This window comes from Epinephelus lanceolatus, chromosome 11 (genome assembly GCF_041903045.1).
Source record: "Epinephelus lanceolatus isolate andai-2023 chromosome 11, ASM4190304v1, whole genome shotgun sequence".
In the NCBI taxonomy this organism is placed as follows: Eukaryota; Metazoa; Chordata; class Actinopteri; order Perciformes; family Serranidae; genus Epinephelus; species Epinephelus lanceolatus.
Window position 1 is genome coordinate 29,797,765 of NC_135744.1, and position 17,453 is coordinate 29,815,217.

The following is a 17,453-nucleotide window of genomic DNA, read 5'->3' on the forward strand; positions in this document are numbered from 1 at the left end:
TAAAAACTGCAATCCAGTATTTCAAGATGTTTTTAATGCCTCCGTTAAACGGAGATGAAATTGCACTAAGAGGGATAAGTGTTATGTAGTGAAGGACCATTAGCACTCAGTTGTTTCAGCAATTCACTGCAACAAAGATCTGCCTTTACAGTTCAGCCTCCAGTGTTGAGCAAGAGAATGAGATGACGCCACTTGTTCCAAGTGCAGTTTGGAAAACACTCATGCAAGTTTATCTGAATATACAGCAGGTGAAATAATGTGATAGATTTTACTTGTGAACTAAATCACCAGTGTTGTTAGGAGGATGTGCGTTATGTTATGTGATTGTTCCTGGAATAATTTCTGTCATAAATAGACACATATTCAGGGACACGTTTTGAAGGTGGACATTTTTAGCACAGCTTTCATGTTTGTGCGACTCTGGCTGTGTCATTTTAAGTCCCTTGACACCCTATTTTTAATAGTGGGAGATCAATTGAGTGGCATTAAAGGCGATAGATGGCATGTGGGTTGATTGAGAAATCCTGCTTGTCATTTAGAAGTTCACAAACTTCATGGAGAGGTACCATGTAGCCTAACTTATGATGAATGGATGGATGATGAATCTACTATACAGGGAAACGTGTAAAATCTTTCTACATGCATGTGATGAAAGAATAACACCACAGGTTAAAAAACTAATCATGAAAAAACACTTTGTCAACTCTTACACATTCAAATGGATACCTTCTCCATGAGTGTCTGTGTGAGCAAACAGGATCTGATTGTGTAAATGATGACAGAAAAAACTGTAAGTGGTTAGCATTGTTGCCTCACAGCAAGAGAGTTCCTGGTGTGAACCCTGGAGTGGGTGAGCCCTTCTGTGTCAGCGTGGGTTTTCTCCGGCACCTCCAGCGTCCTCCTACAGTCCAAAGACATGCAGGTTAGAATAATTGGTGACTCTAAAATTGGCCGTAGGTGTGAATGTGAGTGTGAATGGTTGTCTGTCTCTATGTGTCAGCCCTGTGATAGTCTGGCGACCTGTCCAGGGTGTACCCTACCTCTTGCCCCACGTCAGCTGGGATAGGCTCTAGCCCCCCCGCAACCACTAACAGGATAAATGGTTACAGAAAATGAATAATTTGATGATAACTAATTTAATGGTACTATTTCAATGTGGACCATATTTTCATGTTTTTGTGTCTATGTGACTAATGGGAACAACAATTTTTGAAGTTGGTCCAGTATTGAGTGAGAGGGTTGCAGCCAGTAGCCACGAAACAGGCCTCAACATAACCACTTGCATGTCTGTACCGTGAGTTTACATTAACTCAAGGTGCTTGTTTTTGCCAGTGACATGTTCAGATTATTATTGTCTGTAAACAGTTTTGAAAGTATCCCTACAGAGATTATTTTATAAAGAGTAAGATCCTTTATGTTTAACTCGAAACACCTCTGACATTGCTATCACCAAAGCTACCAGACTCCATTCAAATAAACAGTCATTTTATCATTGTAAAACACACTTCATTCAAAGTTGTCAGAAACAAAATAAAACTCACAAAAGTCATCTTGGTTCATCTTCACACTGTTCCAGCAACCACCAACATTGGTTTGGTTGAAATAAACCCCTAATTCATCCAGTTAGATGTGAATATATGCTGGGTCGATACATTCTTAAATGACTGTTTATTTAAATGGAATCTGGTGGGTTTGGAGATAGCTATTTTGGGGCTGTTTCTGGTTAAACAAAAATGATTTTACTCTTTAACAAAAAGCTTAATCTCTGTAGGGATTCTTTCCATAAATTGTCAGACACTTAGAATAACAATCTGAACCTGTCAGCAGCAAAACAAGCCCTTTTAGTGGAGGTACATTGAGGGCGCAAACATGCCCCGAGTGTTTACAATGCAGCTTGTGTCGTTGCTGCTGGCTGCAGCCCACCCGCTCAATACTGGACCAGTTTAAAAAATTGCTGTTCCCATTGTTCACACTGACACAAAAAACATGGGAAAATAGGGTTCAGGTTGAAATATACTGAAATTATCCTTTAGTGGCTTTTAAAGAGCAAACAAAAGCACCAATATAGAGTACAGCTGGCTTTATTCTTTCTTTAAAAAACATTTGGAAACATAAAAAAAAAGTTAAAAATCTATGGACTTCAAATCCAATCTGTATTTCAGCTCTTACCTAAGCAAAACGCAGCTACAAAATAGCCAGCTTAGTTGTGTGCTTGTCAGTGTGTGTCTGTGAAAGCAGAGCAGAGGAGTTTCAGCAGGCCTTTTATGTTTGGTAAAGCTGCAGGGGAACATGACTTCACAGAGATAGAAAGCAACCTCACTTGTCCACTCACACACTGATACTGTAAGCATTTTCTTGGCACTTTTGGACAGTTGACAGAGAGGCAAGAAAGCATGTAGAGACACTTTCCCAAATGGACTGAGGACCAGGAGGGATTCTGTTTGAGTTGTGCCAACATGTCACCTGAGGCAAACATGACACTTTACCACCGCTGAGTTCAGAAAGTGATAGTGACAGATGAAGGGAGGGTGAAATAACAGAGGGTTTTGACACATTTGGACTTCTCTAAAAGATGACAGTGCCCCTCTCCACTGCATCTTGCTGTAAAATAAAGTACTGAGACTGAAAAAAACTAAATAAAAACTTCCACAGATGCCCCTTGTAAAGAAGATAATCTAATTAGGTTTTGGAGATTACGCTATTATTACAGCTCATGTGCTAAGACAAATATCAGCATGGATACATTTCCTCATTACAATGCTAATTAGCTTAATTTCTGACCTCGTTAGCACCACTGTCAGTGTTTAATATATCACGCTGATTAAGGCAAGACATCAGACAGCTCAAGTACCTCTTGTTTACTATCATTAATTAGGAATAATGTTCTGACAAGCAGTGAAAGATGAAAGCTAAAAAGGAACTTCTTTGTTTATCCCTGGATCAGTCGCTTGTGCCCCCAGAAGTCCAAATACCTGTGACAGAGCAGCTGTGATCAAATGATCAAAGCTATCTTTAAATAGATGGAGACAATTCTATCTATAGCTGCTGCAGTTTTTGAAACAATGGCTTATTTTTCTAATTTTATTATTTACTTTGCTAAAGTACTTCATTGCAAGACTTAGCCTGCACCCATGGGTCTTCGTCAGACTTTGGTTGCAACGTAATGAGGTTAGCCGTTTTGTCTGTAATAAGGTTCACGCTCAAAGGAGTCATTTGAAAAGAGAAATCAGCAGGGGAGCCTTTTTCCTGTTTTCCATCCCTCTTTATTCCTCCGTCATCAGAATATGTTGTTGCGTTGGTGATACAAAGAGCTGGAGCCGTATCATTGTCATCCCTACAATCTAAACGCTCTCTCTTTCTCTCTCTCGTTTGTAAAAAGAAAGAGTGTTCCTCTTCCTCTCCACTCATCCATGAAATCCGTCCTCCCCTATTCCCTCTCTGCATTTCATCTCAAGTTTTGTGGCAACACTGTAGTCGAAGTATGGAAATATGAGCCATTCTTCTCCGACCCCGACGCAGATAGGGATCTCTGGTTCCCATGGTAACCAGGCTGCAGAGTTGGTGAATTGGCACCCAATGGTGCCGGTCGACACTTTGACTCTGATATAGAGGCTCAACGTGATATTTCACAACGCTGTGTGTGGCTGCGTAAGTGTGTTTGCATGTCCCCATGCTGTTAGACTCATTTATACAATTGAGTATGAGTATGTTGTTTGTTTGTGTGGTTTTTTTTTTTTTGGAATGGGAATGTATCCCAGATAGCTCTAGATTATCACCAGATGCTGCTGATGCTTCAGACCATTTGGCTGAGGCAGTCCCACAGCACAGCTGCAGTTCTGAGGCATCAATATTTTGGCCTCGCTGATCATTTCAAACCTGTGCTCAGTTACCAAGAGGAGCGTGGCAATAACTTTTGCATTTTGCAGTCACATAAGGTATTGATCCCGCAGAGACAGAAAAACATCAAACAACAGAAAAAAAGACAAAATATTTCCCACATGTTGGTTCATATTGCAAACATTTTCAATCAGTCTTGTCGTGGGTAAGAGACAAAATGTTGTCTGTTGTCGATGAAGTTCCAATCATGCTCAGACATCTCAGGAAGAAGTGCCGTGTTACTATCTCAAGAGAATCATAAAGAAATCCAATGCAGTCAGTCACAAAGCATGACCCCAGAGTTTCTTTACACGTACGTAAGTTCCTTTTCACTGACCTCACAGCCTGTGTAAGCTTCCCTTTTGCTTGTTTGTGAGTCAAGATAGCCATTACTCGCTTTCCTTCTAAAATATGTGTCTGATTACTCTTCATTTTTTGCACCACCAGCACTTCCTACTCCTACGTTGTTTGCTCTGAACTGGAACTTGCTGCAGGTGCTAATTCTGGCATGTGGTCACTGGGGCATTTTGTTCTGTGTAAAACCACTAAAAAGCCTAAAGCAGAGGATGCTGTCTCATATCAGGTGTAAATGCTGGAATTATACCTTAGATTAGTATATGAAGAGTTATTTTTTATCTCTGTAGATCAAATGGAAAAGTATAATTCTCTCCTTATTTCTTTAAGTTTGTAGCTCAGCCAAACTGCCAGCAGCTTTTGGCGTCCCGCTGGTATGATGAGTTCCCCGGCTGGAGGCGGCGCCACTGGGCAGGGAAGTTCTTCACCTGTGTCTTTATCGGCCTCCTCTACCCCGTGTTTGCTCTCTGCTACCTCATTGCTCCCAAGAGTCGCCAAGGCCTCTTCATCCGCAAGCCCTTCATCAAGTTTATCTGCCACACGGCGTCCTACCTGACCTTTCTGTTCCTGCTGCTCCTCGCCTCCCAGCACATTGTCACCACAGAGCAGGACAGGCAGGACAGACAGGGCCCTGCACCGACCACTGTGGAGTGGATGATCTTGCCGTGGGTGCTGGGTGAGTGGACGGGGTGAGGACTGAGGGTGTTTTAGTTGAGAAAGGCTGTAAGTGGGCTGATGTATGACAGTAACACCATGGCCACTTAACACAGGCAAAAAGAGGAGAGAAGATTGTGTGTTTGATTTCTGAAAGACCGTGTTTTTTGTTCCCTCAGTTTGGTATGGTAAATGGCTCCAATTACTGGAGTTATGGTTATCATAACCATTGGCTTCAGCTTGAGTTGTTATGGAGACGATGCCTGTCAGAAGCACAAAACAGTGATGTTGCATAAAACAAAGGTGCTGAATCTATTGTCTGGTTTTTACAAAGTACATTTTCTTAGATTCCTCCTACGGTGACGCTTGCAATTGAATTTTAAGTGGCTGGATTTTTCCTAATGACTCTGGTGTTCATGGACTTTTCCTCTAGCACCACCATGAGTCTGTGGTTTTGAGTGAAATGTCTCTACAACTATTGAATGGGTTGCCATGAAACTTTCCTCACAGAACGAACTGGACTTTTAATGTAGTAACATCATCAAGTCGTAACTTAATATGTGGTTAATGGTTAATGACAAATTGCCAACAAAACTAATTACATTCCCATTAGCTTAAACTGAACTTTGGGTTTAGTGCTAATCGAATGTGAGTATGCAAACATGCTAAACTAAGATTAACATGGTAAACCTTGTATGTGCTAAATATTAGCATGTTAGCATTGTCACTGTGTCTTGTTAAGTCCCACTCATTTAAAGTTGACTATGGAGGAAATAAACATGACTTTTATTTGCACAACCTTGGATGCTCGAAAGGACTATCAGAAATACCACCTCCCAGCCAATCAGCAATTAGTATTTTTCATGTCCATGGTATAGGGATATTATTGAACAGATGATTAGACCGTCTCTGTATTTCTAGGATTCATCTGGGCAGAGATCAAACAAATGTGGGATGGTGGTTTCCAAGACTATGTCCATGACTGGTGGAACCTGATGGACTTTGTCATGAACTCTCTATACCTGGCCACCATCTCCCTCAAGATTGTAGCCTACACTAAGGTAACTAATTATCTTTGAATAACAGTAAAATGGTCAGTTCTAGTGTTGATGTTCTTATGTCCTCACTTAATGTTTTCCTTCTTTGTCCTGTTCAGTACAGTGGTAGTAAACCCAGGAACCAGTGGGAGATGTGGCACCCAACGCTAGTAGCTGAGGCGGTGTTTGCCATAGCAAACATTTTCAGTTCCCTGCGCCTCATCTCTCTGTTTACTGCCAACTCTCATCTGGGGCCACTGCAGATCTCACTTGGGAGAATGCTGCTGGACATCCTGAAGTTCCTCTTCATCTACTGCCTGGTAATTAGACCCCCCCCCCCCCCAAAAAAAAAAAAAAAACAACCAAAAAAACACACATTGATTGGCTTAAATAATTGCATCTGCTTTGCACACACTCTTCTCTCTTTCCATCCATTCATTTTCATCTGCTTATCCGGTGCTGGGTTGCAGGGGCAGCAGGCTGAGTGGGGTATTCCAGATGTACCTCTACTCCTCACCGCTTTCCAGCTCCTCCTGGGGAATGATGAGGAGTTCCCAAGCCAGAGGAGATATGTAATACCTCCAGGGTGTTCTGTGTCTACCCCTGGGCCTTTTAACAGTTGGACGTGCTTGGAACACCTCTAACAGGAGGCACCCAGGAGGCATCCTTATGACATGCCCAAACCACCTTAACTGGCCCCTTTCAGCTCTCCCCCTTTTGGCTCTACTCCGAGCTCCCTCCAGATTTCTGTGCTTCTCACACTAAGGCTGAGCCCAGTCACCATACAGAGGAAAGTCATTTCAACCACTTGTTTAAGCCATCTCATTCTTTTGGTCACTAACAAAAGCTCCTGACCACAAGTGAGGGTTGGGACATAGGTGGGCTGGTAAATCGAGAGCTTTGCCTTCCAGCTCAGCTCTCTCTTCAGCAAGATGTTTTGGCCCAGCGCCTGCATCTCTGCGAATGCCTCGCCAAACCGCCAGTCCATCCCATGCTCCATTTTACTTTGACTTGTGAACAAGACCCTGAGATACTTGAACTCCTTCACTTGGGGCAGTAACTCTCTCCCAACCCAGAGGGAGCAATCCAACATTTTCTAGCAGAAAACCACTGCCTCAGAAACTTCTTCTCTCTTTTTCCAGGTCCTTTTGGCCTTCGCCAACGGGCTGAACCAGTTGTACTTTTACTATGAGACCAAGGCTTCAGATGAGAAGGGAAAATGCAAAGGCATCCGCTGTGTGGAGCAGAATAACGCATTCTCCACGTGAGTTAACATGAATCTAAACTTGCTTGCATGTGTAGTGTAAATGTGTGATGTTGTGAAGTTGAGTGGCAAAGAAAGAGAGAGGTGTGAGTCTTGCAAGATGTGTGATACTAAAAAAAAGTTTTTAGTTGCTAAGAGAAACTGATGTTTTTAGCTGAATCTGAGTAACACTTATCTTTCCCTTGCAGGTTATTTGAGACGCTACAGTCTCTCTTCTGGTCAATCTTTGGTCTGATAAGCCTGTATGTGACCAATGTGGATGCTGACCATCAGTTCACTGAGTTTGTAGGCGCCACCATGTTCGGCACCTACAACATTATCTCCCTCGTGGTGCTCCTCAACATGCTCATAGCCATGATGAACAACTCCTACCAACACATTGCTGTGAGCACACATCAGACACACTGCAAACAAAAAGCCACATGAGAGTGTGGAATAGATTGTGTTTTATTTGTGCGTTTCATGTACCCTAATCTTTTTCAGGATCATGCAGACATTGAGTGGAAGTTTGCCAGGACAAAGCTGTGGATGAGTTACTTTGAAGAAGGGGCCACTCTGCCGGCCCCTTTTAACATCATCCCCAGCCCTAAATCGTTCTGGTACCTCATGTGCTGGATCAAGAGGCAAGTGTGCAAGAGGACAAGATCTAAGCCCCCTGAAACTTTTGGAAGTATTGGGGTAAGTCAGTTGTCAAACTCTTAAACACACATTTGTATACATTTCACAGAGATACAGTAGCGGCCATAGGGGGGTGTTGCCCAGGGCGCCATTTAGGCTAGAACCACCACTGCAGAGATACAAAGAAAAGTTTGTTTGTCTGGTTTGTTAGTCAACACCAGTCAATACTAAAAAAATATTCATCAAAGCATGAGTGAGAAATGTCTGTGTTCCCCCTCTGGCAGTTAGAGTAATTACACAAACAATGTTGACACATGCTTTGTCGTGTGATTACAGATGAGCTAGCCACAACCCCCTTGCCCCCCTCTTTTTATATGCCCGCAACGGTGATAGTCGTGGTGGCCGGAGGTATTATGTTTTCGGGTTGTCTTGCCCATTTTTGTGAACACGATATCTCAAGAATGCCTTGAGGTAATTTCTTCAAATTTAGCAGAAACATCCCCTTAGATGAAGTGATTTGATTTTGGTTGTCACAGATCAAAGGTCAAGGTCACTGTGACCTTGTTTATCTAATTTTCATGAACCCGAATTCTCATGGATACCTTACGGGAATTTTTTAAAATTTGGCACAGACGTCCACTCAAACTCATAAGGAACTGATTTGATTTGAGCACAATTTGAATTTGCTCAGCGAGTCACTCTGGCAATCAGTAATGATGCTCATTACCCATGCCCTTGGAGCCGAGCTGCACCAATCACATCGGTGTATTTGATATAGGCGGGCCAGAGGCGAGCTAAACAGATGACGACAGCGCTGCGACGACGAAGTCCAGAATCAGTCAGTAAACATTGCAAGATGGCTACGGATGAACATCAGTTAAAGTAAAAGAGGAACAGAAGACAGCGCTCGAATCTTTCCTTTGCAAGAAGGACGTTTTTGCTGTTTTGCCGACCGGATACGGCAAGAGTCTAATCTACCAGTTAGCTCCGCTGGTAGCGCTCTGGATATGTCACCCCGTGTATTGTTCTGATTGGTCGTAGCATTATCCAATTGCGTGCAGTGATATTTTCAAATGCATGCTTGGTGCCGCCCCTCGAGTTGGGCCATTTGCATGACTCATAGCCAGACCCTAAATCTTTCTAGATTTGGGTCTGGATTTCCAGGCTAACAAACATCCACTTGGCTTCAAGTATAAGCTGACTTGACTTTGGTGGTCAAATGTCAAGGTCACTGTAACCTCACAAAACATGCTTTTGGCTACAATTAAATAATTTGTACACTAATTATGACATAGATTCACACAAAAGTCTAATAGGGTGAAAGGATGTAGTGGTGACATTTTATATCCAAAAGCTCAAAGGTCAACTTCACTGTAACATCCCTGAGTTCTGCAAAAACACTTTTCTGGTCAATACTCAATGTCATAACTCAGGAACAGAAGAGAGAATGGGTCAGATACTAAATTAGTGACTCTAATCTTGGTTGCCCGCCTTGAAACTGTGCTAATTGTATAGATTTTCTGTGCTGCCAGATTGAAGATGTATCTGAAGCATTCAGGTTTTAGAATATGTAGCTTCTTTGCAGCAACAGTCATGTTTGAAACATTGTTTACTGTCATGGCTACACATGACTCTGGACAGACACGGATGTGAACTGTAACTGTGCTGTGCTGCAACACTCAGGGGCCATATGCAGTGAAACCCACAGACAGCAAAGTTTAATACAAATGTGTGATGCTGTGAAGAGAAAACTAAAAATGTTTTTTCTCTCATCTCCCACTCTTTTCCCAACTCATCCTCTCTGGCATCTAATGTCTGTGCAGAGGCGAGCAGCAGAGAACCTGAGGATAAACAATCAGTATCAGGTAAATGTAGTCTCTTTCAAAGCAAGCTGAGAACAATTATTGTCCACTGTTAGTGTGTGTGTGTGTGTGTGTGTGTGTGTGTGTGTGTGATGGATCACACAGTCTGCTCTTCGACTGTGTTTCTACACTTTCGATTTTCATCTGTCAATAGAATGCTTTTGCGATGTCTCATACAATAGGCCTAACAATTACGCCCAGTGGGATGTTCATTGCCATTCTCTGTAGAGGATTTCCTATTTGTCCATATCTGCAGGTGGTTATTGTAGCATTTTCATATGAGATACAGCTTCAAATGCATTTCCTTTGGTGTGTGTATATTTTTCATCTTTGCCTAACTGTTTGACTGTGAGTTTTGTTCAATTTTAGAAGATTTTAGTGTATTCAAAAGCCTTTTTTTCCCCACTGATGTAGGAGGTACTGAGGAACTTGGTGAAACGTTATGTGGCTGCCATGATCAGAGATGCCAAAACAGAGGAAGGCTTGACTGAAGAGAACTTCAAGGTAGGCACAGTTCATACAGAGAAAAGAACAAGCGGCTATAATCAATACTTCTACATTGAACCCACAGAGAATTATCACCTGACTCTGCAGTCAGAGCAGAGATTTGTAACATTTTTCTGCTAATTGATTCGGTCTTTCGGCCCACAACTTTGTGGTTCATTCTCACCACTGTGAGCGGGCAGCTGAATAAACTGTTTATGATACCTGCTCAGCACCAAACAGCAAACAGACACAGTTAGCAACTAGCTGGTGAAAATAGTGGGACATTTAGCTGCTAAATAGCTATTGATGGATTACTGAACTGGCCTGCCCAAGGGCCCTTAATTAACACTTTAATTAACACATACCAAACAGGAAGAGGCTCAAAATACCCACAAAATGATGCGAAGGGCCAGCCAAATTACCAAAAAAGACACAAAATTACCTCAAGGATACATAAAACGACTAACAAGTGACGCAAAACTACCACAAGGAGACACAAAATTACCATAGAGACATGGAACCTTTTCAGCGGCCCATTGTCCCATAATCCGCCCATGTGAATAGCCAGATATTTCACTCAAGAGCTGATGGAGACCAAAACCTGAGTAAAAAGGACAGTCAATATTGTACTACAGTTTATCAGGAGGAGACAAACTACTCCAAATCAATTCTAATGTTGCTCCATGTCTGCTGGATGTTTAAATAGGCCACTGTTTGTGGAAAAGTTTGCTACATCAAGAGTTAATGTTGTTTACTGCAGTTACTACAGGTTTAAAAAGACTGAATTGCAATATCTACTTTTAGTCAGCAACATAAGGTGAGTTTAATTGCCCATTAGCAGTATAGACCTTTGCCTTGTGAAGGCACATTGTCAGTGCTGTGATTTGGGTTCTCCAAGTACATTGAAATGCCTAAAAAAATGTCCCAAATTAAAATGTTGTTGTATGTTTTGTGAGAAAACAAAACTGGTGTTTTATGAATTACCCTTTGTCTGCTTAGTATTGGCTGAGTTGAAATTGAATCGATACTCTGCAAAGTGCTCTGCGAATACAGACAACTGGGACTAATATTCCAATTAAAAGCAGAAGATAATTTACCAGGGAAGTTCACTTTTTGTTCTACCCTCCCAGGAGCTGAAACAAGATATCTCCAGCTTTCGTTATGAGGTGATGGGCATGATGAAGACAGGGAAGCCTACTCTACAGGGGGCAAAAGCCAGCAGCAGCTCAGTGGAGTCCAGTCTTGCTTACCCCAACTCCTCGCTCAAGGTTCCTCCCTCCCCTCAGAGCAGCCAGGTGAAAAGCAAACACAACCGATTCAAGATCATCGCATCCATCCTCAAGCAGGGCACTTCCACAGCTTCACCCAGGCCACCAGAAGCCTCCAATGGTCTACCTAACGGACTTGTGGTCTCTGATGAGAGCTCTGGTGAAAAGTCAAGTCAGAAGAGAAATTCCTCCAAAGATAATACTGACTTTGGCTTGTTCCAGAAACGCCACTGGGGCGGCAGTGAAGCCACAGCCGGTGTGGGAGAGATTTGCAGAGAGATGTACTCTTTGTCAGAGGAAGCAGGGGAGTCTGGGGGCTCAGACACAGAGCAGCAGGACAAAGAGCATAAGGCAAGAGGTGTGGATGAGAAAAGACTCCTGCAGACAGAAAAGGAGGAGGAAGCTGCAGTAAATGAGGCTCCGAATGAAAACAGCAAGGTCTTGAACACAAACAACAGCTCAGATGAAGGTGTAAAAAAAGAAACAGAGGAAAAGGATAAGGAGAGTTTAGCCTGCAGTGACTCAGTGGCTAGTGGATGTTTGCCATCTAGAGAAGAAGCATAAGATGTGACGATACATGAATATAACTATACAGGCCAAGTAATGCTGGACTGAAGACAGAGAGGCTGACAATCAATGTGAGCTACAAGTGAGGGTGTTTGTTTGCATAGAGTCTAACTTTTCCAGTTATTACTAAACTAATGATCAGCTTTGATCTTTGGAGACTCAGGGAGGCCTTTGGTTCAAGTGTTTAAATGCTGTTATATTAGCAGTGGAGATGCAGGAAAGGTAAACGGAGCTCTGTGTGAGCATCGCAAGGATTAAGATTTTAGGATAAAGTCATTTCATCTAATCTCATCCCTACAGATGATTAGAGGCTAATTATTTCCAAGACTGTCCTCCCCCAAGAAATGATTCCATAGGTCATTTGTACCCGCAGCTTACGATGCTCCATACCTCAAGTGGCTGTAGTAATGGACTGAATGGTAAATAGACTGCATTTATAGCAAAGTGCTTTACTCTACAGGCACCGTTCGCCCCATTCATAGACATTCATACACAGGTGGCTGAGGCTCCCATACAAGGTGCCACCTGCTCATCATGCACACTCACAAACCAACACAAACCAAACCAACCAACGCACAGCCATTGGGAGCAATTTGGGGTTCAGTATCTTGCCCAAAGACACTTCTAAATAGACTGCAGGGGCTAGGGATCGAACCACTGACCTTCCGACTGGTAGACGGCCGCTCTACCTCCCAGATCACAGCGGTAGTAATATTATGACGGGAGCAAGGGAGGAAATTAGTTGACATAGTATGAAGAGCAACCAATGTAGGGAGGAGGTTGCATGGTTGGATGGATCAAACAAACACAGGACTTTGACCCAGGAGACCACTGTTTGTGTCGTGTGTGAAACAAAAAGTCAGTGTTGAGTTATTTCAAGTCAACGTTTGAGTTATTTACATCACTTAGCCTGTGTAATGTTACTTAACCCAAAACATGATCTTTTTCTAAAAAGTGGTTTTGTGGCCTAAACCTAACTGCGACTGTTTTACATCATTAACCAAGTTTTAAAACAGCGACTGTTAATGGTCATATATGTTGTTTTTATGTTGATCTCCTGCCACCGATAAGAGTGTTATTTAGGAAACACTCCTGTTGGTCGTATTAGAGGGTAGGAACAAACAACCTACGTGGTCGTATGGGTTGGAGGACTTGTTGTTATTTCCTGAAACTGAACTGATGATTCCCTCTCTTTTTAACCTCCTCTCTCCCAGTCCCTTTTCTGCCGTGTGCCCTTCTTTTCAAGTTTACCATTATTCACTACACTCTCTCCTTCATCGATCTCTCTCTACCTCTTTCCCATTTATCTCTTAATCGCTTAATTCCCCCCATCCTTATCTCACTAGAGCAATAGATGTGTTTGTTTTAGACCCGACTCTCTGCCTTATTCTGTCTGTCTCTGCACTTTACACACTTTACAGTCTGGTATACAGTATCTTAAAGAAGTGTCAAGTTCTGATCATGCAACAACGGTTCTGTCAATGTTTTTCTATGCAAAAACCTGGGATTGTGATTCTCATCATTCTGAAGAGGACAGCGGCACGTTTAGTAGTGACAGTCCATGACAAGTATTCTCAAATGTAAAGTAGAATGTGGCCAATGAAGAATAATGTGAGATATACAATATGAAAACAGCCTATCAATTATTTAAAGCGACATATTATTCATGTTTTAACACTACTATAGAAAATAAACCTGTTATTTTGAAGAGATTTGCTGTTTTTAACTGGTACCTTTAGACGTAATGTTAGTTTGAATGAATGATGTTATAGAGATTAAATCATAGATCAAATATACTCTTCATCTGGATTGCTTCTTTTGTTCAGTGCAGACTGCAGACAGATGCCACTTTGGAGGATTTTACTTTTTGCTGATGATATTCTATTCTAGATAGCTGCTTGAGGGTAAGTGATTACAGTTTGTATAACGATGATGATGTTTTAATCAGTGTAATAATGAGTCACTCACTTGCTCATTCATGAAGGTCTTCAACTCCAAAAACATACTTGGTTTGGTTAAACAGTCACTTAAAAAACACAGCCCTATTTGCTTTGCTGTATTTATGGAAACACTTTCTGTATCTTCCATGTCTATAATGCATTATAAACACTTATAATGCTTTTAGCAGTGTATAATTAGAGTTATATGTACTCATAGATATTCATAATGCTTTGTAACAATGATCATAACCCACTAAAGAATTTTATAATGACTTGAAAGGTCAAGTATCTTAATTCTTAATACTAAATGCATTGTAAATATAGTCATAAAGATAATGAATGAATGATTATGAATATTTATGAGTTCTTATAACCATAGTTAGTCAGCATATAGACAGATTATAATGTATTATAAATATGATCCTAATGCATTATAGACATGACATAAACGTTTGTATTTAATTGGCTAGTTTAAAATCTTTCATGCTCTTAGTGAAAAAAACAGAAGTTCGCAAGGTTCACTCCACTCCCAAGGCTCCAAATTAAAAACACATACATTTATAATTAGGGATGGTGCAGAGTGTCTGTGGCTGTGTGGAAGAACGATTTACAGGCCTAAGGAAATCCAAGGTAACAAAGGTAACCCGAGGTAACTATTCTTTGTAGATTATAGATTCTCCAAATATGAATTCATTCGTTGTTTAGAGAGTCATTCAGTCATTTTTCAATTAAAAGAATCTAATCTGGATTCTGCTCTTGTTGCAAAATCTTCCATTCAGTTACATTTAACACACTGTCTTTCATACACTCAACTTTATATATCAAACGGTTTGAGTTTTACCATCCCTCTTGTTGCTTTGAATGGAGGTATTGTTTAACAGTGTGAGTCACTGAAGTGAATGAGTGCATTAATGGAGTTAGACCAAGCACTGGACAGAATTACTGAATCCTCTCAGAAAGCTTTTTCCTTCCTGCTCCGACAAGTCTGTCCATTAACAGCTGAAATGTCCTTCCATTACTTTTAATAGTGAGTGCAACAAAACCACACAACCAGAAGAAATTCTAAATGTTTCATTTATCCGCTGAGATGTTTACACCCCATGAACTGCCACTGAAAATGTCCTATGATCTGCATGACTTTGTTAATCGAATGTGTACTACAGTCATTAGATTACAATTAGGGCTGTCAAGCAATGAAAAAAAAAATCTAATTAATAACATGCTCCGTGATTAATTAATCTAAATTAATCGCATACATCAACTTGTGTTGTGAAGAATTTAAAAATTTCAATTTAAATGAATTTTGGCAGATTTGTGTTGTAGTAAAGCTGCTGGATTTTGGACACCATTGTCCCCCTGTCTTCTACCACTGAAACTGGCCTGCAGTCCATTGCAATCCATTATGCAAGGGAGTTAGTAAGTCAGTAACAGATAGACTTACTCAGCTGAATGCCTCGTCAAGACTGGCTGCTAGTGCTAGCATCAGAGGCTGTGCTAGCTCCAACCTCAGGGTTTTCTGCTAAATGCTTTACACTGAGGTGATATTTCAGGGTTGAAGTATTAATTTTTGTACTGGAATGAAAATTTGTTATTGCTGACATTGCAGAGAACGGTGCTCCTATCAACAGTTCTATCTGGGCGTTTTTTAAATGTAAATGTTCCATTCACAGGGCCAAACAGCATTGTCTCATCTGCCTCCATCATGTGACAAAGCCACTTGATTAACCAAAATGAACACCCTAATGACAGCCCTAATTACAGTATATTAATTTGGGACTCTTGCTCAAGGACAAGAGAAGCAGGGGTTAACACCGACCACTATAATCAGCGTCTGGCCCCGTGTGTGTATTGCTGCATTCATCTTTAAGGCCTCATTTGTCCAGATTTAAAGAGTCTCCACATGTGAACCTATCATGCTTAGATTTTTTTTCTGTTTTAATTTTGCTTTGAATATCTGTAGTTTACAGAAAAAAAACATTTTGTGCTAGTAGCTCATCAGCAGGTTACGGACATTTGCAAAGTAATTTCTTTCTCACTCTGTGAAAGTGGCTTATTGACTCTACCTTTTCTCCTTCTGAGATGAGTGTTTGTGCGTGTGAATGTGCTGCTCTATGAGAGGCCCTTTGAGACATAATTCATACTTGGTTTCACATGTAACATCATACTCTCATACATACACCACTATACTCTTACACAAACACTACTATACCATCTTAGATGCACAATCATACTCTTATACATACACCACTATATTCTCACACAAACACTACTATACTCTTATATTTATCATCATGTTTTCTTTTATTTACTGTCATACTCTAAGTGTAACAGAGGATAATATTATATGTATGTAAGTATGATAGTATGTACATATAGTAACAGTATATGTAAAACAAAGCTCTAATATATGTATGAGAGAATGTGTCCAGGCCGTGAAGCGCAGTGAAGCGCTGCAGTGCGCGAGCCTCCGCGGGCGCTCCGCTCTGCTCTGCGGCCTGTGTGGACAGTCAGAGGCCAACAGCTTCACTGAGTCGCTCAAGGTCCGCCATCTTCTCAAATTATGATTGGGAAGGCGGGCCTTCTTCTCGCTTCATCAAAAATAACCAATCAGGAACTGAGAATTCAGTCTTATTTCCGTTTCAATCAAACTCCCTTCCGTTTCAATCAAACTCTCTCACACAAACAACTATTCTCATTCACATTCCCTATCATTCTGTCTTACATTCACTGTCATTTTGTTCCTTACACATGATTATTTGCATTCATATGTACAACTGATTTCTCTTACATATGCTATTATTCTGTTTCAAATATAATATTATTCTCTCATACATATATTAGAGCTTTGTTTTACATATACTGTTACTTTCATGTACATACTATCATACTTACATACATATAATATTATCCTCTGTTACACTAAGAGTATGACGGTAAATAAAGAAAACATGATGATAAATATAAGAGTATAGTAGTGTGTGTGTGAGAGTATAGTGGTGTGTGTATAAGAGTATGATTGTGCATGTAAGATGGTATAGTAGTGTTTGTATGAGAGTATAGTGGTGTATGTATGAGAGTATGATGTTACATGTGAAACCAAGTATGAATTATGTCTCAAAGGGCTTCTCATACTCCTCAGTCCGGGAAGTCAAGCCATTTGTAATCGCTCTCCGTAAGTGGAGAAAGATGTAGAGAGGAAGACAAAGAAGTCATTTTCTTCTCTTCAAGGCCATACAAAGAACAAGAAGTAAAGCCCGGCAGAAATCGCAGGTTCCAGCAACTCTAAAACACTTTCCCACTGTTTAAAACAGAAGCCAGTCACACGTTTCAAAAAACTCATGCATGAAAGCAAAATTGCCTCCTGTGTTCTCCCACAGACTGCATTTTTGTGTCCTCTGAACTGGCTGCTTTCTGTCACTTTCCTGTTTGTACTTCAATAAGTTCAATCGGCGAACAAGTGACCAAGCGAGTGAAAAAGAGATGAAATATTCAACAGATGATGAAACTGCTCGCCGCGTGCCATCAAA

At 41.1% G+C, this 17,453-nt stretch overlaps 1 protein-coding gene across 2 annotated transcripts in view; it reads left to right on the forward strand.

Annotated features, from left to right (window-relative positions):
* trpc4a (transient receptor potential cation channel, subfamily C, member 4a) overlaps positions 1-13,698 on the forward strand; it is a 104,249-nt gene extending 90,551 nt beyond the window's left edge. For both annotated transcript variants that reach the window (XM_078172486.1, XM_033651816.2), the window contains 9 exons: positions 4,561-4,906; positions 5,806-5,945; positions 6,041-6,241; positions 7,064-7,185; positions 7,374-7,569; positions 7,669-7,863; positions 9,627-9,668; positions 10,080-10,169; positions 11,282-13,698. In XM_078172486.1, coding sequence (XP_078028612.1) covers positions 4,561-4,906; positions 5,806-5,945; positions 6,041-6,241; positions 7,064-7,185; positions 7,374-7,569; positions 7,669-7,863; positions 9,627-9,668; positions 10,080-10,169; positions 11,282-11,983 — 2,034 coding nt within the window. In that variant the 3' untranslated portion in view covers positions 11,984-13,698. The remainder of the gene's footprint in view (positions 1-4,560; positions 4,907-5,805; positions 5,946-6,040; positions 6,242-7,063; positions 7,186-7,373; positions 7,570-7,668; positions 7,864-9,626; positions 9,669-10,079; positions 10,170-11,281) is intronic.
* The last annotated feature ends 3,755 nt before the right edge of the window (positions 13,699-17,453 follow it).